The sequence below is a fragment of the Candoia aspera genome, chromosome 1 (genome assembly GCF_035149785.1).
Source record: "Candoia aspera isolate rCanAsp1 chromosome 1, rCanAsp1.hap2, whole genome shotgun sequence".
NCBI lineage: Eukaryota > Metazoa > Chordata > Lepidosauria > Squamata > Boidae > Candoia > Candoia aspera.
The window spans coordinates 188,789,873-188,817,742 of NC_086153.1; the positions used below are offsets into that span (position 1 = coordinate 188,789,873).

General features: G+C 38.7%; 1 protein-coding gene across 1 annotated transcript in view; it reads left to right on the plus strand.

Moving 5' to 3' along the window:
• The window catches only part of CCDC141 (coiled-coil domain containing 141), a 130,423-nt gene extending 103,059 nt beyond the window's left edge, over nt 1–27,364 (plus strand). Inside the window, 8 exon segments of the mRNA XM_063318120.1 lie at nt 267–379; nt 1,316–1,447; nt 8,681–9,564; nt 13,812–13,984; nt 26,710–26,864; nt 26,963–27,092; nt 27,172–27,198; nt 27,201–27,364. Coding sequence (XP_063174190.1) covers nt 267–379; nt 1,316–1,447; nt 8,681–9,564; nt 13,812–13,984; nt 26,710–26,864; nt 26,963–27,092; nt 27,172–27,198; nt 27,201–27,334 — 1,748 coding nt within the window. The 3' untranslated portion in view covers nt 27,335–27,364.
• Nucleotides 27,365–27,870: the final 506 nt, after the last annotated feature.

Here is a 27,870-nt window from a genome sequence, read left to right on the forward strand (position 1 = left end):
CCTTGAGTTCCTGTACAAAATGCAGGATATAAATTTAATATACATTTTAAAAAATAGTGACTGCTTCATTGTATCTTAATTATCTGGAAGAAAGCTTCACTGAACTTACTGTTCAGACTTATTTCTAAGTTATCATGCAAAAAAGGTTCCAGGGCCTGGAAAATGGGTCCAAATTGTCTGGGATCCATAGTCAAAGTATCAGTTTTTTCATTTACATTATTGTGGATAATGCAGATGTCTTATCACTCCAATTTTGTAAATTATAGGTAATGAAGAAGGAAAGAAGTATGTTGAAAAAATAGCAGCAAAACACAAAGAAGTTCTTGATTCTGTCAGTGAACTGTGTAGCTCCTTGACAGAACTTGAAGACAAGCTTGGGGTAATTATTTTTTTTCCTACAGAAAAAATTACTAGTCTTTAGAGCAGAATCCATTAACCATTTATGCCATTAAAATGTGCTGTGGAGAGCTGGGGAGACAATGCAGGACAGATATTTCATGATAGTGAATAAGTGAGCCAGCAATGAATAATAAAGACATAAACATTCAGGACATGCAGAGGGGTGTTTCTAAGACAAAGGCTCACGGTCCTTTTGTGTAAGTGGATTTCTAAACATATGACATCGGATTCTACCCATTGATTGGGTTCTAACCCTGAGAGTCTACAAGTCAGAAATGAAATGTCAATTGCTGAGCCATTACAGCATCTGGCTTTTACTTGGGGTGGGGTATGTCTGAATATGCAACACAAGATTTGGTACAGATTTCAGGGAAAGATGCTTTTCTATCACAGCTTCCTCTAAGGCCTTCTGGTATGTCCTAACAACCCACAAAACCAACCTACTTAGGACAAGGGACGGGGCTTTTGGGCAGGGTTGCATACTCTGTGGAAGAGACCTGTCTCACTCCCTCACTAACAACCCTTATTTTTAAGAAGGCATACTATCGCTTAAGTCTACTGCTGTTTTATCAAATGTTGGGCTGCAGGGTTCTCTAATGTTTTGTTGTTTCCTATTTCTGTGGGACTTTTTAGTGATGTGAACCACCTAGAAGGACAGCTGGGATATACTGTAACCATGACAAACACACCAAGAACAGACACAAAGTTTATATTGTATTGCTTTGTATGCAATAATCTGAACCCCAGATCTCCTGCTGCAAAATCTGGCATTTCCTTGCTTGTACAGAAAAAACATCAAAGCCCCCATTGTGGAAATTTTTTAATACTTTGTTTCCTGGCCATTACATACAGGATTTGACAAAGCTACTTATTATTTGTATTGCTATGTTCAACTACTTTTGGTTTTGTTTCACAGGAAGATTCATTAAAGGAGAAATCAACAAATTCTAATAACTTTGATGATGAGCTAGAGGCAGAACAAGCCAGACAGAAACAGAAGATGGATGAAGAGTATATAAAAGAAGAAGTATATGAGCTGAAGCAACAGGTTTGTACTTTTTTTCCAGGTTAATTTTGTGTAAATGGAACTAAGAGCTGATAATAGGGAAGCAATTCAAGCATGAATATCCTTAAAAGAAAAATCTCATGCCTGGAAAATATATAATTAGGGAAACATATCCCACACTGAATTATTTGCTTTCTTATCAGTTAAAATTAATCCATTCATGTCATAAACTTGTGTACTTTTTAGATGGTTTTTAATATTATCTGAAAACCCATTTATAACTAGGATAATAGGCACTGTTATTTCATTCAGCACTGAAAAGGTAACATTCAGAAAGATAAATGGTGTTACTTTCCAGAGAGAAAAAAGTCTGGGTAATCTTTTTCAACAAATCCAACAGAGTCTTGTGGAACCATAAAGACTAATTAAAGACTAATATATTTATTATATATTCCACCTCATGATTCATGAAGGATAGTTTTGTCTGATGAGTATTATATATGCATATATAATGTTGGGAAGTAGGACATTGTTGTTTATTCGTTTAGTCGCTTCCGACTCTTCGTGACTTCATGGACCAGCCCACGCCAGAGCTTCCTGTCGGTCGTCAACACCCCCAGCTCCCCCAGGGACGAGTCTGTCACCTCTAGAATATCATCCATCCACCTTGCCCTTGGTCGGCCCCTCTTCCTTTTGCCTTCCACTCTCCCTAGCATCAGCATCTTCTCCAGGGTGTCCTGTCTTCTCATTATGCGGCCAAAGTATTTCGGTTTTGCCTTTAATATCATTCCCTCAAGTGAGCAGTCTGGCTCTATTTCCTGAAGGATGGACTGGTTTGATCTTCTTGCAGTCCAAGGCACTCTCAGAATTTTCCTCCAACACCACAGTTCCAAAGCATCGATCTTCCTTCTCTCAGCCTTCCTTATGGTCCAGCTCTCGCAGCCATATGTTACTACGGGGAACACCATTACTTTAACTATGCGGACCTTTGTTGTCAGTGTGATGTCTCTGCTCTGAACTATTTTATCGAGATTTGTCGTTGCTCTTCTCCCAAGGATTAAGCGTCTTCTGATTTCCTGACTGCAGTCAGCATCCGCAGTAATCTTCGCACCTAGAAATACAAAGTCTTTCACTGCTTCTACATTTTCTCCCTCTATTTGCCAGTTATCAATCAAGCTGGTTGCCATAATCTTGGTTTTTTTGAGGTTTAGCTGCAAGCCAGCTTTTGCACTTTCTTCTTTCATCTTCTTCATAAGGCTCCTCAGTTCCTCTTCGCTTTCAGCCATCAAAGTGGTATCATCTGCATATCTGAGATTGTTAATGTTTCCTCCAGCAATTTTAACTCCAGCCTTGGATTCCTCAAGCCCAGCATGTCGCATGATGTGTTCTGCGTACAAGTTGAATAGGTAGGGTGAGAGTATACAGCCCTGCCGTACTCCTTTCCCAATCTTAAACCAGTCCGTTGTTCCATGGTCTGTTCTTACTGTTGCTACTTGGTCGTTATACAGATTCTTCAGGAGGCAGACAAGATGACTTGGTATCCCCATACCACTAAGAACTTGCCACAATTTGTTCTGGTCCACACAGTCAAAGGCTTTAGAATAGTCAAGAGAACAGAAATAGATGTTTTTCTGAAACTCCCTGGCTTTTTCCATTATCCAGCGGATATTGGCAATTTGGTCCCTAGTTCCTCTGCCTTTTCTAACCCCAGCTTGTACATCTGGCAATTCTCGCTCCATGAATTGCTGAAGTCTACCTTGCAGGATCTTGAGCATTACCTTACTGGCATGTGAAATGAGTGCCACTGTTCGATAGTTTGAACATTCTTTAGTGTTTCCCTTTTTTGGTATGGGGATATAAGTTGATTTTTTCCAATCTGATGGCCATTCTTGTGTTTTCCAAATTTGCTGGCATATAGCATGCATTACCTTGACAGCACCATCTTGCAAGATTTTGAACAGTTCAGCTGGAATGCTGTCATCTCCTGCTGCCTTGTTATTAGCAATGCTTCTTAAGGCCTGTTCAACCTCACTCTTCAGGATGTCTGGCTCTAGCTCACTGACCACACCGTCAAAGCTATCCCCGATATTGTTATCCTTCCTATACAGGTCTTCTGTATATTCTTGCCACCTCTTCTTGATCTCTTCTTCTTCGGTTAGGTCCTTGCCATCTTTGTTTTTGATCATACCCATTTTTGCCTGGAAATTACCTCCGATGTTTCTAATTTTCTGGAAGAGGTCTCTTGTCCTTCCTATTCTATTGTCTTCTTCCACTTCCATGCATTGCTTTTTTAAAAATAATTCCTTATCTCTTCTGGCTAACCTCTGGAATTTTGCATTTAATTGGGCATATCTCCCCCTATCACTGTTGCCTTTTGCTTTCCTTCTTTCTTGGGCTACTTCTAATGTCTCAGCAGACAGCCATTTTGCCTTCTTGGTTTTCTCTTTCTTTGGGATGTATTTTGTTGCCGCTTCCTGAACAATGTTGTGAACTTCTGTCCATAGTTCTTCTGGGACCCTATCTACTAAGTCCAGTCCCTTAAATCTGTTCTTCACCTCCACTGCATATTCCTTAGGAATATTAGTGGGCTCATATCTAGCTGATCTGTGAGTCTTCCCTAATCTCTTTAGTCTGATCCTAAATTGTGCAAGAAGAAGTTCGTGATCTGAACTACAGTCAGCTCCAGGCCTTGTTTTTACCGACTGTATAGATGTCTGCCACCTTTGGCTGCCAAGGATGTAGTCAATCTGATTTTGGTGTTGTCCATCTGGTGAAGTCCGTGTATAAAGCCGTGTCTTAGGTTGTTGGAAGAGAGTGTTTGTTATGCAGAGTGAGTTCTCTTGGCAAAATTCTATGCTTCATTTTGTTCTCCCAGGCCATGCTTACCTGTAATTCCAGGTGTCATTTGACTGCCCACCTTAGCATTCCAGTCTCCCGTGATGAAAATAACATCTCTTTAGGTGTGTTGTCCAGTAGGTGCTGCAGATCCTCATAGAACTGCTCTACTTCAGCTTCTTCAGCATCTGTGGTTGGGGCGTATATTTGGATCACTGTGATGTTAGATGGCTTGCCCTGAATTCAAACTGAGATCATTCTATCATTTTTTGGATTGTATCCAAGCACTGCTTTAGCCGCTTTACTATTAATTATGAAGGCTACTCCATTTCTTCTGTGGTCCTCTTGTCCACAGTAGTAGATCTGGTGGTCATTTGATGTGAAGTGGCCCATTCCAGTCCATTTCAGTTCACTGACGCCCAAAATGTCTATCTTTAATCTTGACATCTCACCAATAACCACATCCAATTTGCCCTTGCTCATAGATCTTACATTCCAGGTTCCAATGGCGTGTTGATCCTTAGAACATCGGATTCGCCGTTCACCACCAGCACCGTCGGCCGCTAGCCGTCCTTTCGGCTTTGAGCTAGCTGCGTCATCACGTCTGGGGCTAGTTGAACTCATCCTCTGTTCCTCCCCAGTAGCATTTTGACCATCTTCTGACCTGGGGGTCTCATCTTCCGATGGTATATCGACATATCTCTGGTTGTACTGATCCATTTAGTTTTCACAGCAAGAAAACTAACCATTACCTTCCCCAGGGATCGCATTTTGTCTGACCTCTCTGTCATGACCTTCCCGTCTTGGGTGGCCCTTCACAGTTTAGCTCATGGCATCATTGAGGCGCTCAAGCTCCAGCACCATGGCAAGGTAACGATCCTTTGCTGAAGGAAGTAGGACAAGGGATAAGGAAATACAAAAGAAGAGGTGGAAGACAATGGTCCCTTCTGGACAACAAATATGTTTGTCTCCCAATCCAGGGCACCCAAAATTGATCCAGACTGTCCTGTACATTTGGATCTGTGCATCCATAGAACTTGCAGGAAACTGTCAGCCAATCATTTCTTGCCCTTTCTGGCCAGTGAATGAGCAAAGAGCCAATCAGTTGTTACATGTTGGCCAGTAATTGTATCCTTTGGCCAGCCTTTTCAGATCTGTGCTTAAATGCATCTCTCTTCCCACCTTCAAAAAAATGAAAGAGCTTCCAGATAGAATTGAATCCAGTTACACTGTTTTCTCTTATCAGTGCTGTCAGTTTAGCCAATTGCACCAATATGCTTGTAACACAAAAGAATGAATTCTTGATTTTAGGTTTTGATGACTGAATGGTTTGATTTTAGAGAAATAATGTTACTAAATGTTTAATTAATAATAAGAGATTAACTTTGATGTGCTTTTATACCTGTGCTGGAAAAGGTCAGAAGCCACTGGTCTGATATGCTCTTTTCCTTATTCCTGCACCGTTTTAGTTTTTCCTGTTTCTTTTTTAGACTTGTATTCTATCAGTCTTATATTCTGCTTTATGTGTATTAATTATATCTTGAAAACTTAAAAATAAAAAAAATGAAAGAGCTTGTCATGATGGCAGACCTCTGTCACCTTCAACACTAATGCTGATGCGCCTGCAATTCTACTTTGGGTCTCCTCTACATTATCAGGCCAGCATGACGGGATTCTGGGATTTGGGAGGCAGGGCAAATGAAATGACTCCCTGTCAACATAAGGAAGGACTATATTGCCATTTCTGAAGTGGCATTCTCTGACTTAAAATTGCATGTCTCCATCTGCAGATATAGTACCATTGGCACAGAGATAAATTTATTTTTTTTATTTTTGATTTTCTATCCCGCCTTTATTATTTTTATAATAATAGGTGGCAAACACCCCTAATACTCTTTCCTCCTCCTATTTTCCCCAGAACAACCACCCTGTGAGGTGGGTTGGGCTGAGAGAGAATGGCCGGTTTTCATACCTTAGGCAGGACTAGAACTCTCAGTCTCCTGGTTTCTAGCCCGTTGCCTAAACCACTAGACCAGACTGGCTCAGTTTGTCTCAATCAGGGTTGTTCACAATTGCAAGCCCCTAGCTAAGACTGCTGGAGGCAGTGTGCTTTGCTTTGGTGTATAAGTGTTCCTAAGTGTGGGCATCTAACCAGGGCAAGGTTTAGTGAAACAGGTTTATAACATTGACAGAGATAAGAGCTTAGGGGAAGAAATATATGATAAGGATAGGCATCACTTAGCATGTAGCGTGTAGCACATTCTATCAGATAGAAGTTAAGAGCAAGCATTCTGTGCCTGGGAAGATGAGATCAGCAAAAGGCAATTAGAGGGACAGACAAAGAGAGAGAACAGAATAAATCCCTATCTACATCCCACTGTGGTCAGTAGGTTGTGAGGTGCTAAGGGTCAGTGCCTAATGTGGCTAATGGGGATGGGGGGGGGCTCATTTCATGAGTACCCCACTGCACCTTTGCCTGGAAAGTCCAGTCTGCATAAGAATTGCTTTGGGTAGCTGGTTAACATAGAATACTTCTGCATCTCAGTCTCTACCTCTTCATTGACCAGGTCCTTCCTCCACAGCTTCCCACAAGAACTGATACAGAAAGTATAAATACGACTCATCTCACAGACTGTAATCCACACGTCCAATTATTTCAACTGTCACCCATGAAAGCTCCCACTATACCCTTTCATAGCATAAAAGTACTCTTATAGCCAGTCCTGTTTAAAAAGTTTTATTTTTTATTTTCTATCCCGCCTTTATTATTTTTATAAATAACTCAAGGTGGCAAACACCCCTAATACTCTTTCCTCCTCCTATTTTCCCCAGAATAACCACCCTGTGAGATGGGTTGGGCTGAGAGACAGTGACTGGCCCAAGGTCACCCAGCTGGTTTTCATACCTTAGGCAGGACTAGAACTCTCAGTCTCCTGGTTTCCTTAACCACTAGACCAGACTGGCTCAGTTTGTCTCAATCAGGGTTGTTCACAATTGCAAGCCCCTAGCTAAGACTGCTATCCCATCAGAATAATGCCCTCAAGAAAGTTCAGAAAAAGTTACTAAAGTTTTGAGTTAGGGATGGTTTAAGGCGGGACAGTAAATAGAATAGTTTTTTCCATAATAGCTACTATAAGTGTAACTTGTATTGTTAACATATAAAGGTATCCTACTCACTTAGAAAATAATGGTTCAGCCATTTTTTACTCACACAAAGAAGTTTTTTAAAATTATCCTGTGAAATCCTAGGATTTGGACAATATGCTGGCATTTTTTCATGTATTCAGTTACTAAAATTATTAATGTTTCCGAAGTGGGGCAGAAATTTGTAAACATGTAGTGTTTAGGCATTGCCTCTGCCTCTGTCTCTGCCTCTCTCCAAAAAACTCTAAGGAAAATTGTTTTTCCCTCTTTCCTTTGGTTTTAGAGCAGCGGTGAGCAGAAGGTACATTAAGATCCCCTGACAAATCTCTGAGTGATCTGCAAGTAGGGGAAACCACAGCTGAACCAGGGAAATGTTCCTCTGCCAAAAGTTTATGGTATTTTAAAGGAAGGGAAACCAGCAGTTTTGAATTATTGATGAATAGCTGGATTTACATGACTTCCTGGGAGCAACAAATACCAAACACAGGGGGGAAAGAGCTGTGCCTGATTTTTTTTTTAAAATTGTAGTTAGGTGAGCATCCTGTGTCGTATACTAGCCAAGCAGGTGCGCCAAGAAATAAAATATCTCTTCCATGCTGAATATCTGTACTCTCTGAGCTTCATAATATGCCATGAATACAGATGTCCCATTCATTATTAAGGCAAATAGCTGGCTATAAAATTACCCTTCATGATAATAACATCCCAACTAAAGGCCATCTCAATAACTGTCTTTTCAGAATCTGTTATAAATAAATGTATATCGCTGGGGGACACAAAGTTATAGGAGAAGCAGAAGAATATTTTGTATAATTTTTGTGTTACCATAATGCAAATAGAAACTATAGCTATTATTTCAGTATTACTTTTCTCTATTCATTGTACTCAGTAACAGTAATCTGTGGTCTGATATTTAAATAACCAGCTTAGCAAATGAAAAAGGACATAGATCTGAATATTCTTTTCAGGGATGCTAACTTAGAAATAATTGCTCTAATTGCAATAAAAGTACATCTCAGAAAAATGGAAAAACAGTGATTTGCATGTTTGCTCAGACTGACACCTGCTGTCCCTTTCAAAGATGCTTTATTTTAAATTGGACTAAATGGCAGAGGACTATCATTTGTAATATTAAGCTGTAGTCATTCTAAACTTTTTTATCCAGACAAATCTTTAAAATTTAATATACCAAAGAATTATGTGAAAGGAAGACAAACCAAAATAAGTTTTATAGACATTATTTAAAGTCTCTTTTGCACCCTTCCCTTCCTTTTTTTTTTTTTTTTTGCTTTTAAGGAAGAGAAGATCTTTGCTGGGACATCAGTTATCTGCCCAACTGTTGAGGATCCTATTTCACAGAATACAGAGCCGTTTTCTCCTGCCAAAGAGGAGAGCTTTCAGACTGAGCCCCTGGGAGAAGATGCACTCTCTGGAGATGAATATGAGTGTATGTCTCCTGATGATATCTCATTGCCTCCGCTTTCTGAGACCCCAGAATCCAACCTTCTGCATTCTGAAACAGAACCAGAAGAACCACACTGCAGTAGTTCCCGTAGTGTGCACGTCAGCTCTTACAGTGTGCAAATGCCCATAAGTGCTGGCAGTAGAAGAATGGGAGATGATTCCGATCCCTTAACCTCTGTTGCTTCTGCTGATGTGCCTGGCCACAGAAAGGAATGCATATCAGAGCAGCTAGGGAGAGTTTCTTCTTCCACCCTAAGCAGCCATTCCAAATGCATAGTAGAATCTCCGTTTGCTCATAGTTCTCCAGAAATGCCTGCAACTCCCCCTGCTTCCTCTACGCTCAAGACGGAGGCTGTCTACTGCATGAGAAGTGAAGTGCACGAGACGCATTTGCAATGCCATGAGGTTCCCGGAAGCACGAGAGAGGCACAGAGAAAATTGCATGACAGAAATAACTTTACTAAAAACCAGGCTAGGCTGCATGCTTCACCCAATGCATTTTCAGGTCTCTTTCAGTCAGACTCCTCCAGAAGCTGTCAGAGGCAGATGGCTACCCAAGAAGATATTAAAAGCGCATCTGAAAAGAACAGCAAGGTCAGCCTCTCTGGACAGGCGCCTAACTTCTCCAAGCTTCTGTCTAATGTAACTGTCATGGAAGGTGCTCCGGTGACTTTGGAAGTAGAAGTAACAGGATTCCCAGAACCTACACTGACCTGGTGGGTAGCTTACAACGAAAAAACCTAACTATAAATGGAGTACTCCAGAGAACACAAATCTGAGAATCAGATCGTCACTAGTATTCACATCACATTTCCACATATTTCCATTCCCATAGTGCTTACACAATGTTAGCCCTTACTGTCAGTTTTCAGATTTCAAAATAATTCAAGCATATCCAGTCCACACATTTCAAATAGTATTTGAAGATGATTGAAGTCAAATCATTTCTGTTTAGCAATAAAACATTCCAGTCACTAAACATTACAATTCCTTTTATAAGAGCTGAATTCTTAGAAATTCCTCTGCATTTTAAGATCAAGCTTTATCTTAGCTAAAGAACCGAGCAGAGAAGACATCCTATACCTCATGTTGGATTCAGTGTACCTCATGTCTTGTCACTGATCCACATTCAGACTGGCCCTGTAACCCCATACAGGTGAGCCCCTATCTTGTGAGATTTGCCAGGGTATGCCATACACTAGCCACATTTATACTTTAGTAGGGTTCATAGTTAAGAGACAATTGGCCTCTGTATTTAATCTACTTGCTTTGAAAGTAGAAGTCTGAAACTTCTTTCGTTTCTGCAGACATTTTCTGTTCCCAGGTGGGAGAACCAACAGGGTATAGCTGGCCAACTGGCAACAAGAGAGTAGAAGAGGCCCTATAATATTCAAGGATAATGGAAACAGGCTTTCCTGGGAGTATTTATAGGAGAGTATATATACTAAATCAATCAGAACTCTGGTCTCCAGTGCACAGAAAAGTTTATGCTAAATCCCAGAGTTAGCAAACAATAATTAAATTGAATTTATCTTTTGTGTATAATTAATGCACATTCATGCTTACAGCTATTTCTGGCTATAAATCTAAATCCAGCAATGTTAAGAGTTTATGCAAAAGGTTCTAGAGAATGAGAGGAATCCCAGTCAAGCTTTGATTTTAAATAGGAAGAGTTTGGAGCTGAGAAAAGACCCGTGTTGCAAACTAGGCCTAGAGAAGTAATGAGTCAAGCCCTGGATCAGCTGAGGGCTCCAATCATCGCCTCTCCCCTGGTACCAGAATTATAGAGTTGAGAATTCCTCATGTGTTCCCATGACTGAGCAGAGTTTCAAAGGAATTTCTTACTATTGTAAGTAGGTGGGATATAATTTAACAGAATAAAAACTGATGACTATATCTATCAGGCAGTTTTATAAAGCTGGGTAGATCAGTAGAAATCTAGTCCATTTTACATTCTCTTCTGGGCCCTTTTATCAGAGTTATGGCTTGTCTTTTGTTTAGGAGCTATTTCCCCCCACAATAGCCCCCTTATGAAATAGGTTGGCCTGAGAGAGAGTGGCTGGCCCAAAGTCACCCAGGGAGCTTCCATGGCTGAAGGTGGGCTAGAACCCGCGTCTTCTCACTCCAAGCCCAATCAGTTGACCACTATATCACCCAGACACCCATTTAACATTTCTGATCTTTGCTTTGAAGGATAAGCTGCAGAGTTCTAATGCGGAGTTGAAAAGGTTCTGGTAGCCTTTCCGATACTTCTTGGGCTACAATCCCCAAGCTAGCAGGTGGGGCGCACCAAATCAGACAATGACAAGGATATAGGATTCCTAGTCAAGAAATTCAAGAATGAAGAGAGAGTGAAACTGAGAGATCTTTATGTATTAATCCTAATGTGGAGTTTAGTAAATTCATGGTAAAGTGGAAGTGAATAGAGAGGGAGGTAGCTACATAAAATCCAGATTGATTCTAAATCCATCTCATATTGGTGGTTATTACCCTTCATCCTTCTATAGTTGCCTCTTTTTTATTATAGGTTTTGGACTATAATAATTTCAATCAGCATATTTCATCCTATCTTTTTATAATAGTACTAAAAATAGAAAGAAAGCAGAATTGGAGACAGCAAAACCTTTTCTTCATGAGTATGTATAACAAATCTGAAAGAAACTAACACATTTGATAAAATTTGCTAATAATTAAAAGGCATTTTTTTTTAAAAAAAATCTATCACTACAGTTTGCCTGAGTCACTAATCCAATTCTTAAAGCTGTTTCTTTTGTTCTTTGCTTTTATCACTTTTCCCTTTGGATCGTTAATGCTCCCAGCTTTAAACACTTCATTTGACACAAAATGTTATTACAGCTTGTCCACCTTGTTAATAAAAGAAACGTTTACAACTGAACAACCTTTCAAGTCATCACAGTATTATAAAAACAATTTAAGAAGAAACCTTCTCAATAAAAAATTGCTATGTTCTAATAGCGGTGATCATAGAATGTGCTTTTCTTTCTAACAACAACAACAACAAAAACAAACAAACGAAAAAAGGAATCCTGTATTTAAAGGGCACTAATAAATAAGGTGATATGCAAATGAACTAGTAGGAGCCAGTTCATAAAGGAATGACTAGCCATAGGCAGACAGAAGGTAGTGGATAGCGGACTTTCACCTTTCCTGTCCCAATTCTTGACATTTGGAAACAGAAGTGGTATAGCTAGGAAATTTTACAGCTTAGACAGTAATCCTATATGGTCCCCCTGTAGGTATACTGTATATGTTCTCTTATTTCCACTCTGAAGCACACAGTTAACATTTCTTATCTTCACTTCCCCTACAACTATTCCATTCTTTACAGCTACTTCTTCATAAACCATAGTCACTTCTGAACATATGCAGTTTTGCATTTACCAATCAAATTATTCATGACACTGCCCTGACTTCAGGAATAAAAGAGAATTTCCTCCTACTGCATTGATGGCAAACATCTGGCAGTAAACAACCATTACCTTTAGAAAATGATGATATTGTTTTAACGAAAAGCATTTGTAACTGAGTACATGCTTGGTTGCCCATTTCCTCATTGTAAAATGTTTTAAGGGCAAGAAGAAGAGTTGGCTGGGTAAACAGCATCAGCCCAGTGGACCTTGGCAAGCCCATGCTGGTCACGCTGCTCAAACTAGGCCTGTTTGCTCCTATCCCTATTCCATTCTCTGGATAGTCATCTGGCCCTTTTCAACTGTTGTGCCCTGAACTTTAGCCTCAAGGGCCAGCTACCAGTGCAAAATGGCATTTTCTATGTGAATTTTAGGAAACTCTTTAAATAATAGACTGCTAACAGCAAGAAGACTAGCAGATATACTATTGTGATGGGAAGTCCACAGATATAGCTGGCTCTACTATTCAAAAATTTGCTTATTTTATTCCACAACATACCACTTTATTTTGCAAAGGCCAAATTTTGCTAAAATGTGATAAATGATGGTAAATGGATTTTTCTACTCCTTTCTTTCTGTCATCAGTAGTGGACAGAGACACACGTATAGAGCAGGACTGTGTGAAGTGACTAAGATTCATTTCAGTGAAGCAATTTGGGCCACAGAAGCTTCCTAATTGGCTTCACCAAAGTGAAGAGGCCACCTAATGCACCTTAACAAAGCAGTTTGTGTGGCCCTGAAGCCCTTCAGGCCAATGCTCCAGGAGAAGGCCCTTTCAGCCATTTTTTTCCAGTGCTGGCTAAGAGCTTCTAGACTGGCAGCTTTTGGATTCTCCATAGCATGTGCCAAAGCCACCCAGCAGCTTTGGGCTTGCCTGCAGTGTGCACCAAAGCTCCTAGACAGTGTGTCCTGGAGGAGGTGAGCCAGCAGTATTGTCCACCCACTTTCTCCAGCATTGGCTAGCCTAAGCTTTGTTCCTTCAAAGCTTCACACAGCCTTAACATTGAGACAGGCCATGTGGACATTGCGCTGTTTTATTAATAGGTACAAACGTACTAAAAATTTATAGCAGGGCCTTTCCTTTCATTGAAAGAGTATGGACTCCTAATTTAAGATCCATTTTCCCCTCACTTACAACAATAAATCGGTAGTGACAGCAATTAATTTGGTAGAATACGTTTAGAGGGGAAAACCAACACTTCCTGTATAAATACTTTTTACATATTTCAAGCTCTGGCCTAGTCTTTCTGCAGTCGAACAAAGGCTATGAGAAGATCTACAGTATTTCTGAAGAACATTTCTGTTTTTAGGGCATTATTTCATTTGTTTCCTGCTACTTATACCTTTCTTCCATTTTTTTAAAACCACAAATCTCCTTTCTTTTAAGTATCATGTGGTGGGTGGCCACTGTTAGGAATAGTTTCTACTGTTAACCTACTTTCATATCCTGTAAGAGGTTGCCTGACATTGCAGATTATCATTGCTTCGGCCAACATTCATGTTAACCTGACTTGAAACCTGACTCTCTACTCCAGGTACAAGAAGGGCCAGAAAGTGACTGGAGATGAGCACGTAAAGCTCTTACACAAGGACACACAGTATACATTGTTCATTGAGAAGGTCTATGATACAGATGCTGGACTGTATGTGGTTCGGGCTAAAAATTCTAGTGGCACAGTGTCCTCCAGTGCCGTCGTCCGAGTGAAAGGTAACGGGCCACCTATAAAAAGACTAGACTGGATAACCCTCTGTGCTTTCTACTTGATTGCATCACTTGCCCACTGGTTGTTCACTTAGTGCAGCCAACTGACTTCACTGGACTTTAGCTCGCACAAAGGGAGACAACACCACGCAGCCAAGTTCTGATGCACTTCACTTCACCTTTGACACTCTTGTTTATCAGGCACCCTGAATGTAGTGCTTTTGATATTCCTGTCACAGCTGCACTGGATGTTATCCTTTAGACTACAGTAAAGTGGTATGATGCAAAGAGATACGTACGCATGGGAAAAAAGGTGCTTTATCAGATAATGATCATATGAGTATAAATGTATCTCTAAAGATTATGAGAAAATATCTCACTGGGCTATGATTGATCCGTGTAACACAAAATGCTTGCTTCACTCTATATACGGCTTACCAGTATCATGGTTGCTTTAATGTCACTTTATGAAAAAGCACTAATGATAGATAGATAGATAGATAGATAGATAGATAGATAGATAGATAGATAGATAGATAGATAGAATAATGGTTCAAAAAGCTTCTCTTTGTCTCAGTGAAACTTACATCAATTCTGTAAAGAAGGTCACTAACTAAAGCTGAAAGAACACTGGGTGGCTTAAAGCCACCAATAGTACAAACCTATATATGAACATTTAATCTACAGCATGTAGGTTTAATACAGCTTAGTTCCTGTTGGGATTACACTCATAGTATTTACTCTTTTAAAAATTCAGAAACAGCAAACAATTCAGTGTGATCTATAAAAAGTATTTGTTTGCAATGAGTTAAAAAGTAAAAAAAAAGTGATAGGTACAAGGCAAATAATTGATATAATTGATATAATATATAATAATTGATATAATTTTAAATTGTTAAAATAATGCAAAATGGACAACAGATTTAAATTATCAGTCAACAAAATGAGTTTTATCAGGAACTAAACTACTTTTTATTTTTTAAATATGATAACCAAAACAACATTGTGGTATTTCCTTGCTCCAATGAATATATAGCAAATTTGATTCTTTAAAGAACGTATTATGAATTTTGACAAAGGGAAGAAAAGAAGCAGTGATCTTTAAAAAGTTATTTGTCTTATAAATTCTCACTGTATTCAAATGACACAGTATTCGTAACGAATTCTTGCCATTATAAAAAAAAATAGACATACATTGCATCTCTGTAATTTAAAGCATGGTTGATAAAAATGTATATTTTAATCGGAAATTAACTTTCCTATAACTACTATTTTGTGGACTGCGTATAAGAAAAAAGATACAGTACTGTAATCTTTTGGAAGAAATTTACAATATGGAAAGAAATCTTGAAGAATGTAGCATGCGGTAGAAGATTACATATTACAAATGGTGAGGATAGGATACTATAAAGTAGGACTTTCATCAGATTTGTTGTAGTCCTGTATAACTGAACAATTTACAGTTTTATTTCATCAGATTTGTTATACAGCAGTCCTGTAAAACATGAACTCTTTCAGGGTCCTTGAGACAAAGACATTGGCGAAGGGAAGCTGGCTGGTCCAGAGAGGAAAGTTATCCTAGCTCAATGAACAGAATATATTTTGAAGATCAAGTGCAGCATATCCTTTAATGCAGTCTGTTCATGAAAAATGAATTTGTGAAGGTTTATGCCCAATGAAATGCTTCTTCTGAGACTGATTACATAAATCCAGAACTGCATAGATTGAAACAAAGAGAAAATCAAATTCCAAGGGTTGTTGACAGTGTTATTATAACAGTTGCATGTAATCAGCCAGCTAATACTATTTCTTCTTCATATACAGTATGTTCTTCACATACACTTGCTCATCATACAAGTGATGGTAACTTTATTGTCATACAGAATGCCACATCTGTATGTATGGAGAACTAAAGGAGCTCTAAAATAAATCATTCAACATAAAAACCCCCAATCTATTTTTTTTACAGTGGAGTCCATCACACTTCTCCAGCTTAACAAGTGTGGTACTTTAATTAACAATCAGGTGATGTGCATGCATATATGCACTAGTCTTAAGTAGATATCCCTGGTACCTTGCTTTTTCCATTCCATCACTGGCCCATTTTTCTTTTTCTAGGCTACTAATATTTCCTACCCTAGAAGGAGAACTAGGGTTTACTCATGGTGAAGGATTACTAAGCTCCCAGACTGGGATAAAATTACTATGCTCAGGTTTTATGAAATCCAGGGGACAAATTAATTACTTGTGACAGGACATAAAGTGCATCTAATTGTCTCTGAGCAACAGCTATAGATACTTTCTTTCAGTAATCTCTTAATTTGCAGGAGCTGTGTTTTCCAATACTTGGCAAAGGGCAGGAGACAGAGACACTGAGATCTAATTCCATCATCGTTAGCCTTTTTTTTTTTTTTAACTTAGGCCTAAATGAGTCCACCAATAAGAGGTTGGCATCTCTTGCTATTGCTCCAGTAAGATCAAAGAGCTTGTGCAAGGCTATGTATGCAGTGGGCGGGTCTGAAAGGATCCAGCCAACAAGTCCTTTTGAGGTACTGTTATGGAATCAATCGGGGAAGGACAAGCTTAACAGCAACACATGAAACGGAGGTTCCACGCCAGAAAAAGGTGTTGCTTTCATTGACCCTTGAGGAATCCCAGTAGTTGGCATGTGCCAGTCATAACATTAGCTTTGAAGGTTTGAAACACCCCTTGCTCCTCATTTTCACAGAATAACGGTCAGATCTGTCCTGTGCTAACTGTATTTCTGCCTGACTTTTTGAAGATGGAATTAAAAGTGTACCCTTGTGGAGATTAGATAAGTGTCAAGTTGCAGGCTGATTTGATTGTACTGTATGCAACAGAAATCTCTTTCTCTTTTTCTGTAATAAAAGAATAGGACAAATTCCTTTGGGATTATTTATTTATTTATTTAGGATCCTTGTTGTCCAGTCTCTAAATATTAATAAAATTAACAGAAGAAGTAAATCATAATATTAATATTTGCACTCAGTCCTAGAAATAAGTCTCTGGTCTTTTCAATCAATTTTTTCCCCCATTACTTAATTCATACATTAAAGCACTGACATTCAAACCAATCTCCTTTGCTCTTGTAGGAAGTATTTTCTTCTTTTCCTTCTCCTTCTTCTTTATCAATTTTATTGGGACAGCTGTACTTGTTCAGTTGTAAAGTCAGTCTGGAAGGAAAATGCATCAGCTACTTTGCTTTTATTAGGGCTACCATATCTGGGTGCAAAACTCTGGACAACTACTAGATGGAAGCAGAAACATCCAGAAGACTCTAAGATGCTGCCATCTAGTCACCGAGTGGAGTTTTGCAGCCTGGATATAATAGCCCTACTTTCATTTCCAATTGTGCCCAGCTTTCTTTCTCTATTTAAAATGTATGAAGAAATTACAAAAGCCACAACATGCTCTTGGTTCACACATCATGCTAAGCTGTAATGTTGTTTGCCTGTTTCTGGTTTCTTTGATGTATAAATCCATCAGTTATGGTTACCTGTTAAGTGTAGATCACAACGGTTTGTTGAAGAAATTAAAGTTTAATGTTATCTGTAAATGCAGGCACTGAATCCACATGCTGAGAAAAAACTTTATCTGCTGAATTATTAGCTGTCATTTTCAAAACAAACTTAAGCTAGCCGGAACACGAAAGTCTTGAAATCTACTACAGTAGTGTATATACTCACACAGACACAGACACCACGCAAATGTTGCTCAGGTTAAATCCTTGAAGCAGTTCCCCTAAATCTCACCTTCCAGATATGCTGAGAGAACAATACCCAGAATTCCTAAATAGCCTAGGAGAGTTAGCACATATGAAGGGCAGCGGTTGGCATGCCAGGTGTTACTGAACTACGTACTACTTCAGCAGTGTGCATTCAGCGTGGAAATGTTGAGGGACACTAGGAATTGTAGTTTAACAACATCTTGAGTGGCAGAGGTTCCATGTTCCTGCCATAAGATTTCCCTTCTTTCCTGAACACAAAACATTTGTAGGCGTAATGGAGCAGGATATGTCCTATTTGTATATTCTACTAATTAGTTTCTCCTCACCTCTTGGATCACAGCCTTTAGAACACCAAGTGAACAAAAGCAGCTCAATGAGGAAACATTTTAGAAAAGGCCTCTTGCTTATTTTTTTACCATTTTGTTAGATTTATAGTATACCCTATGAATTTGTGTACATAGGAGCTTAAATTTATGTACATAGCATTTCCCCCTCCAACTTTTTCCCAAAACAACCCTATGAGGTAGGTTAGACTGAGAGAGAGTGACTGACCCAAAGTCACTCAATGAGTTTTCATGCGAGGATGTCCTACCCAACCTCTCAACTGCTCCACCAGTCTTGTTTTGCATGGAAGAGAATCCAGATTCAAACCCTGGCATTTCCAGATGTTGAAAACAAAAAACAAAAGAAAACCTGACCAGAACTATGAAGACCTACTTGCCCTAAATTATGATTTAAAAATTTCCAGTACATTTTATTTCTTAGGAAAAATGATATTATTCTTATCCTTCTGCTTGAGTAGTTACTAATGGGATTATTTCTTTTGCAATTAAGATGAAATATGGTACCCAGCCTCTTATCTCTTTTAATTTTTAACTTGGTGTTGGAACCTTTGCATATTTAGTTAGATTGCCTGGTGACATTCTGGTGGTTGTTATATGCAGATAGTATCTTAATCCTTTTTAAAAGATTCTTAAAGAAGTTTATCTAGGTTTGTAGAAGTGGTACAGAAATATGGTAAACATTCTGAATATACAGTAAGTTAGAATAAATCTAAAAACCTGCCAGTTGATAATAAAGTATCTATAGAAGTGTGTAAAAATAGGATTTGTTTCCTGTTTTGTTTTGAATACATGGGATAATTATTCCTAGGAAAATATGCTGTTTAGTAGAAGCAAATATCTTTAGTATAGGAAAAAGAGGACATGAAAAGGTGGATGAAAATGCCTACGTGTTTGTGCAGAAAGATAAATGTAGCGGAAGGAAACATGGCTTCAAGACTGATGCACATTTTGCGAGTTTTGCCTAGATTAATTGCACTTTTGAAATAAGCTGGCAAGTTAATGATAAATTTCTTGTGGAACAGTCAAACATCAAGGATTTCTCTTTTAAAGCTTTAGCTTTCATATAATAATGGTAATTTCAATTTTCCAGATTGTATTCTATATCATTGGCTGTACTCGTTAACTTCAGTAACAACAATAGAAGGAATTTGGTGGTATTTCCAGCACTTAAGGTGATTAGACACTTTGGGGTATTATTGGGTAAGAAACTAAAATGTTATTTGAATTCTCCTGAAAAATTGATTGTCTGGAACAAATCCTTTTAAAAATGGTGGGTAAAACTTATTGTTTGAAGAGCATGGTTAGTAAATTGGATTGTTATCCTTAATTAATTGGTTATTAATGACATATTTTAAGATTTGAAATATTTAAAAAAGGGAATATAAATTACTTAAAGCAGCTGAATGGCAATTATTATCTTCTTTGTTTACTCAGGAGGTTTTAGCAGCCTCTGAAACTCCAGCAAGCATTGGAAAAGGGTTTTATATAGGCTAAATCAACAAGCAATATTATTAACAATTTTTAGAGATTACAAAAATAATGTTGGATAATATTAAAATAACGTGCAATAGAGAACTGGAGTACCCTGTGTTCCAAAATTGATCATCCCAGGTATTATGGGACACTAATATGTTTATTTTTATTTAAAACCTAGGATAATTCAACCAAAAAATCTTTTTCTGGTTTATTGGACTTTCCAAAAGACATTTTTAAAAGGTTGGTCATCTGTCCTATGTCAGAGATATAAAGTTGGAGGACATGATTTGGTTGTGTCCACTGGTAGTCCTTTTCAGCTGGACCATAACATGCTGGTGAACCAGGTCCTCAGGAAGAAATTAAGGTTTAAAGATGTTAATGGTTTGTTAAATAATAAAGCCAAAACATGGCTAAAATGATGATTATGTACTTGTGGAAGGGTACTTGTGAGCTATTTTAAAGGTTGGCTTAATGAAGGTAGTCAGCTTTTGGAAATGGCTTTATATTAATGGAAAGAAAAGATTGGACAATATGATTCCAGGTAATCTTTGTTTAAAAACTGAGTAGTAATATTTTTATTATGATGTAATAATTTAATTACATCTTAATAATTTTTATTATAGAAAAATAAATTTTGCAGCCAGGAATCATAAACAACCTACTTACATGAGTTCGAGTTCCGCCCGAGGCAGGAAAGCCGGCTAGGCGACTTTGGGCCAGTCACTCTCTCTCAGCCCAACCCACCACACAGGGTTGCTGTTGTGGGGAAAATAGGAGGAGGAAGGAGTGTTAGGTATGTTCGCCGCCTTGAGTTATTTGTAAAAATAATAAAGGCGAGATAAAAATAAAATAAAATAAATAGAAATAAATAAAAATATAAAAAAGGCAAACACCTGATCATCATTGTAGACCATATTAAGATAAATGGGACAATAATTTAACAGAGAATAAGACAGTATTTCATGCTGCTTGTATGAAATATTTTGGGAATGGTTTTGTTGATGGATTCCTTCCCACCAAGAAGAATATGTGACCCATTCTTCCCTTCCATGATAAAAGAAACCATCAGGATGGTATAAAAAAATACAACTACCTCAGGGATGTCCACAAGGACAAGAAGCAGAACTGCATCAGATACAAAAGGCAGTCCATGCATGTTGGCAAGAAGCATTTGAAAACTCAGGCCAGAGCTCATATTCAGTATACAAAAGATACTTTTTGATGATATAGAGTTGGGTTGACTTAAAGGAAATTATACCAAGAAGAATGTGGTTAAAAAGGAGAGTGACCATTTCAAGCAGACCTGTCAAGACATACTCACTCTGCTTGTTACTGCTTCTGCCTGAATCCTATTATGCCTCTGTTTAGCAATCCCATGAAATGTGACTAAGATGGTTGAGTGGAAAATGGAATGAAGCTTCTGCCCTTTTAACAATGGTCTGGAAGGGGGTTACAGCACCTGCAGCAGTCCTCTTTTTTGAAGCCAAGTTAGTGGCCTGCCAGAACCACTGAAAATGGAGCAGAGCTTATAACACAGCTGAGAAGCTGACACAGAAAAAGAAAATTATCTTAGATAGCTTCAATGAGCACATCAGAGAAACACAGGTTATTGATCTTACACATTCAATCCTCCCAAGCATAAAGAATTACATGCTCAGACATATTAGGTTAAGAAGTAAAAAGAATCTTACTGACTTTATTGTTGCTTCTGTTACATCCATTTTGGTGGAAAAGATGAAGTTCCTTTGTTCTTCTTTTCTTTCTAAATACTTAGTTTGCCCTAAACCATCAGCCCTATTTTTGCTGCCAAGGGCTGTGTGGAAGAAAGGGGCAGAATCCTTCATCAAGGCCCGAGCACATGGCCCTGATGAATGGAGAGCAGAGCAGCATGCTTGCTTCTCCCTGCGTGGAAGAAGGAGGAAGAGAAAGAGAGAAGTGGGAGTGGCAACAAACAGCTTCCTCAGAGTTACATTGTGGGACAACTCAATTTACATGCTAATTCACATTCTAATGAGGCATGCTGGATTTGCCAGGACTTCCAACATTTTTCATGTCATCCCAGTTGTGCATTGGGCTGCAAATATTGTATTTTATGGCTATGTACAGGCTAGATTGATTTATTCCTTGTTTAAATCCTTGTTCGTATGGGTTTTATGTAAGCCACTTCAGAAGCCTTACTGAATGAAGATTAGGGTACTTAGAATAAATGAAGATGGAGCAAGGCAAACTCAGCCAGGAAGGGAGCTCTGTTCTGTTTGGATACTACTACTGAAATGGGGCTGAGAGTAAAGGATTACTCCAGCTGAGCTTGATTTTTTCCCCTTATTTTCAGTCTAGTCAACAGCCATTGTATTTTCTGATTAGTACAGCCAAGCACTAACCAGGGCCAGCCATAGTACCAAAGAATGAAAATTCAGAAAACTCATGTTTCTGCCTGGTTTCCCCAGCGTCCCACTTACCTTGCTCTTCCAGTAAGTGGATGCTCAACTAGTACATGCAATTACCATTTAGAAAACAAAATCTCAGCCAGTTTCCAATAACCAGTAAAATTATTTTAGTTCGAATGACCCAAATTTCCATGTTAGAAAAAAGAACTATCAAATCAAGTAGCTTTCATTTTTCTCCAAAATAATCCTACAGTCACAAGCCAGAAAATTAACTTTCTGCATTAGTCTGAAAATGTGTTGTTTATGCCTTCCTATGCAGACCTCTTAGGAAGGTAAACGACTTTCACCTTAAACCATGCGATACAAATCCCAATATCAGTTGGTTAAACCTGCATAAATTGTAGCTGTGAAAATATTAGTTACTTGGAGCTTTAAAGGTAGATAAAATTAAGATGGGCATGGAAGCAATTCTACATTTAATATTCATTTTGCGGTTTTGGAATCTCATAGGATGAAAATGGATTGAAATAAATTACCTTCTGATATCTTGTGTCTTCTTCAAGAAAGCCAACACATACTATAAATAATAACTGAGCAATGGAGGAATGAAAGAAAAATGGGTTCCTTAATTCCAAGCTGACTGATCTTTCCACAGCCGTTTGATTGCAGTTCTGCCTGGATCTTGGAATATTTAGCATACCATTTTTTTTAAAAAAAGTATGATATCATTTGTACAATTTTTACTGAAAATGAAATGAGGCTCCTACTGTCTCTGTGTAGGTCTGGATTGCTTATCACATTAGGCTTTCTAACATAGGATTGATTGATTGATTATCAAGCCAGTGTCAACTCTTAGCGAGCACATAAATAGATTTTCTCTATGATAATCTGTTCCTAACCTGCTCTTTCAGGACTCCCAACAGTGCACCCGTTGCAACTGTAACTGAGTCTGTCCATCGTGCTGCTGGTCATCCTCTTCTTCTCTTTCGTTCTTTTTCCCAGCATTAAGGCCTTCTCCAGAGACCTAGGACTTTGCATAGTGTGTCTGTAGGACAAGTTGAACCTGGTTATTTGTGCCTCGAGTGAGAACTCTGGGATGATTTATTTGATGGTCCATGTGTTTGTTTTCCTGGCTCTTGCTGGCATTTTCAGGAGTGTTCAGGAGAATATAGGATTACTCTGACAGATTATGCCAACACATGCAAATATTTTAGTGGGGGTGCAAAAACTTACGTTAGGTTCATACCAGGATTAACATATGCCTAACAAGATTCTTGACTAGCATTTTATGTGAACAACAGACCTTACTGCAAAGACTTGTTTGCTGTTTGAGAATCTTAAGTGCGAAGTCCTCATGGGTAAATAGAGTCTGAAAGAGAAATCTTAACAAAATATTTCACTCTACACAGATGTGTAAACTGTGGAGCTGCTTCAGTTGTACTGTTTCCATGACAGAGTGCCTGTTTTGTAATAATTCCTGATAGGTTTTTACTAAGAGGGAGTCTGTTTCTATGCAAGTTCATCTCTGCCAACTAAAAACAGAAATAAAGTATTATGAGTAAATCGTAACTGTTTCTCACCTGTAAACCTCTATCTAAAGAAGAAGCCTATACTGGGAAAATCTCATTTGAACAACATTTTTGCGTCTATAACACCGAGAAGGGAAGTATTGTATGGCAGCCGTGTCCTTTTAAAGAATGTAAGCAGCTTTCCTCTCTCGACTCCAGGGTTTCAAGTTTCTTGCAAAGCTTTGCTCTTAATCTCTTTGAGGCCACTGCAATCTATCCCTGAGCCTCCCCTTTTGCCCTTGGCTATTTGTCATCTTCAGTTATCAAACTGTTCCCCACTGTCTGATATAGTGTAAATGCGCAACTAAGGAACTAAAGAAAACAGAAAATCTGAGTGTCATAAATCAACAAATTAAGGGCCCTTGATTTTCTCTGGTACCACTGCTGGAGACGATATGGTGCCCCAGGAAGGAGATAATAAGGAGGCTAAATTTGGTTAATGTGTTCTCTAATTTTTTTTAAGTTAGCAGGGGAATAGAACTAGTGGTAGTTGCCCCCCTCCTCATTTGTAATGTATTATTTGCAGGGGAATCTGTCAGGAGAATTACATTTCCTCAGATATTTGGTTGGATTCATATAATCACTTAACCCAGGACTGAAAACTGTGCTTCATCCTCAAGAAGCAGTAACCTGGGCCATATTGCCCAACCACACTTGATTTACAGTATTTTTGTGTAAGTGGGATTGGCTAAACTAGAAAAGACTGTAACTTGTTAAGCATTGTATACCAACTTCCTTTTTTGTTATTTATAAGACAGAATGCTCAGTTTTGTGTAATTGCAGCAGTCTATAACCACTGTTGTTTACCTCACCTATGATGCGTTATGAACCCCCTTCACAAGTGCTAGTATCACTAATAATATAACACCAAAGAACTTTGCACTAACTTTGCTATTTATTTACTTAGAGCGACCATAGCAGAAATCCAGATGATGACAAGAGTTTTCTATGTGTCTTTCATGCTATTTAGCTGAAGTCTGGATGTGCAAAATTTCAGATGGTGACTAATGGAAGCAAAGAGCTTTATGCATGCCTTTGCTGATATCTAGCTGTTAGCTGGATTTTTGCGGTACAGATATGGAAAGCCTAATTTACTTCCAGTAATGTGTGCCACAATACAAAGAGGAACATATTCTCATGGGAACATTTCTTATGCAGTTTTACAGATAAGTGTAAATCTAAATCAGTGTTTTTCAAACTTGGCAACTTTAAGATGTGTGGACTTCAACTCCCAGAATTCTCCAGCCAGCATTCTGAGTTACACATCTTAAAGTTGCCAAGTTTGAGAAACACTGGCCTAGGATCACCCATTAGTTTTGCTGCGTAAGGGAGGATTACACCCAGGTCTCCCCAGTGAGATCAGGTATGCTCTCTAGCTCTGTAATGTTTAGTTCAGCTGGAAAATGGCATTAGAAAACAATTATTTAATAGAGTGCCTAGCAAATAAGTGCCTAGCAAATGAGCATGGCTTTTTGGGTGAACTGTCAATAGGAGTACCATATCCACAGATCCCACACTTTTCTACTGATTCTAAAATCTTTGTTGCAGCTTATGAGATCTAGCATTATTTAGATCAACCCCCCCTGCTCATCTCATGAACCCAAATTAAAGCATCCTCACCAGGATTCAGCCTCTGCTTGAATGCATCAGTATAGCAATTGCTTCCAATTTTGGTCTTATAGTTAAAAGATTTTCTATAGCATTCAATCAACATGTATTTGCCTGCAAACAGATTATTTTTTTAATTTACTTTTATTTTATGTCCTGCTGTCTTGTACAATGGAAAGAGGACTTGATCTTCTTCAGAGGGAGCCCCCCTCCCCTTTCAGGACTTGATATCCTCCCAGTGATTTCTTCTCAAGGCTCAACATGATCTGTCCCCTCACTTTCCCCCTAGTCTTAGTACCCTTCTAGACAATCATCTTATTTTTTTAAATTAATTTTTATTGAATAAGTTTTTTGCAAAGTAAAAACAATACAAATTTAAAAAAGTAAATTAAAAGAAAAGTGATAAGTAAATAGGAAAGAAATGAAAGAAAAAAGAGAAAGAAAGAAAGAAAGAAAGAAAGAAAGAAAGAAAGAGAAAAGATATAAAGGAGTGGCTTCCAATCTTCTTTACAGCAGTTATAAATGCATTTATATTTTATCCTCTCTCTCTAAGGTTACATCATGCTCCCTTCTTTCCATAATCTACCCTTTCTAATCATCAAACCCATAAATCACAAGTTCATTTTTTTCTGTTTTCAGCAAAAAGCCTATAAAGGGTTTCCAGTCACTAACAAATGTTGTTATTGCCTTTTCCCCTAATCAAACAGGTCAATTTTGCCATCTCTGCAAATTTGGTCATCTTCACCAAGCATTCTTCCATTGTGGGTATTTCAGAGTCTTTCCAGACAATCATCTTGTTTTATCACACAAGTCTAGGTTTACGGTTGAAATGCTTCAGGGGCTTGTTCTGACTCTTAAAAGGATCAGGAGACCATGGCCATCTCTGCACTGTGAGTCTTCAGTATCTGCAGAGATCCAGCACTCAGTCAGAATGTATCTTTCGTGGCCATTCAGGGAGGAGAGTTTTCTCAGCAAATCTGCGCTCAGTAATTGAGCATCTCTGCTTTCCCAGAAGACTGTCCCCAGAAAAAACCTTTCTTCCAATTGCTGCTTGGAAGCAGAAGCAGCTTCCCTGTTTGCCCGAGGCCTCATGACTGAAATGGATCTAAATGCAGGGTGAGAGATCAGCTGTGGGATTAACAGCTTAATCCTCCGTGCTCAGGGATCTGTTTCAACCTCGGAAAGTGGCCTCACATTCCAGTCCTTTGATCATTTTTGTTACTGTTCTCTGCACCTGTTCCAGTTGCGCTAAATTTTCCAGAATTTCATACAGTACTCGAAGTAAGGTTTGACCAAAGCAGGATATAGTGGAACTATTACTTCCTGTTATTTGAAAACTATATTTTTATTTATTCAGTGTTAATAACCCCATTTTGCTGCCAGTCCATATTCATGCTGCAATCAAGTATAACCCCACATCAGTTGCATGTGACTCAGTTTACTGTAGTTGCTTCTCTGTGGTGTTTTTCAGGCCAAGCTGCTCCGGCCTCTGTCACTTCACTGTGAGAAAACACAATCGTCTAACTTAATTTCCTTAGCTGAATTTTGTCATTTTAAGCAGAATATATTTGTTTTCTCTGTGTCTCTCTTCCTTTGCCAGTCCAAGGAAAACAGCCGAACTTCATAAACAAATTTGGACATGTCATTCTGCAAGAAGGTGATGATTTAAATCTATACTGTACAATACACGGAGAGCCAAGGCCAAATGTCATTTGGACAAAAGATGGCATCAGAATGGCAGCAAGGGAAATAAGTGTATGTCTAAATGTTTTGTTAATGTTCCTTTGGGAAGAGTGGCCTATGCCTTTCATTTCAGCACTAATCTCTATCCATATTTCATTGTTTTTTTTCAGATTGAGAAATTAGGGGATACCTACTACCTTTTAAAAAGAAATGCAGTTGTTGCTGACACTGGAAAATATATCTGTCTTGCCACAAATGAATTAGGGGAGGCACACTGCTCAGCTTTCATCAGAGTAATAGGTAACTGGACTTAGACCACATTAGGATAATAAATGAAGACTTTGTTTCTGTGCTGTCTGACACTTCCATTTTGTTTCAGAGAAGAATAAAAGTGTCCATGTCCCCAGTGCAAGACTAAATCAAAGCAGAAGAAAGGCCATTTGTTGGAAAAAATGAGGGCTGCCACACCTGAAGCAGTACAAGGCCAGGATCCGCATTGCCTGAGAGGTCAAACTCAAACCAAAAAGCATTCCGAGAGGTAACTTCAGTTTATGTTCCTTATGCTTTCTGAAGTACAGGAACAGCCACTTGAGTGTTTTCTTTATGAAGCTTTCTTACTGTTGTCACATTGTGTGTAGTTTTTTTTTTCTTCATAATCAAAGCAGATAATGTTCAAAAATTAGCCATGAGGCAAAGGGCCACAAGCAGTCCCAGGTTTTCAAACCCAGAGTACGCATCATCTCCCAAAGTGCCAAAACAGAAGGCAGAGGGGTGATTGGGGCTGCAGTGGTTGGGTTTATGAAGGAAGGGGTTATATCTGGAAAGGAACTTCTTCTCGTGATCATGTACATTGCACACAGGACAATGTGAGGGACAATGACTGTGATTTTGCTCAGGTTATCTCAGATATCAGGAGGGGACAATATTGGGGGTTGGGATGGCGCTGTTTACTCAACAGAATTTTTGATGAATAAGAATTATTGATCTCTGAAAGTCAAACTGTGGACAGTCTGCTCATTGGAGACATATTGTCTTGCCACAGGGAAGATCCTGCATTTCAGGGTCCTAAAGGAAGGGA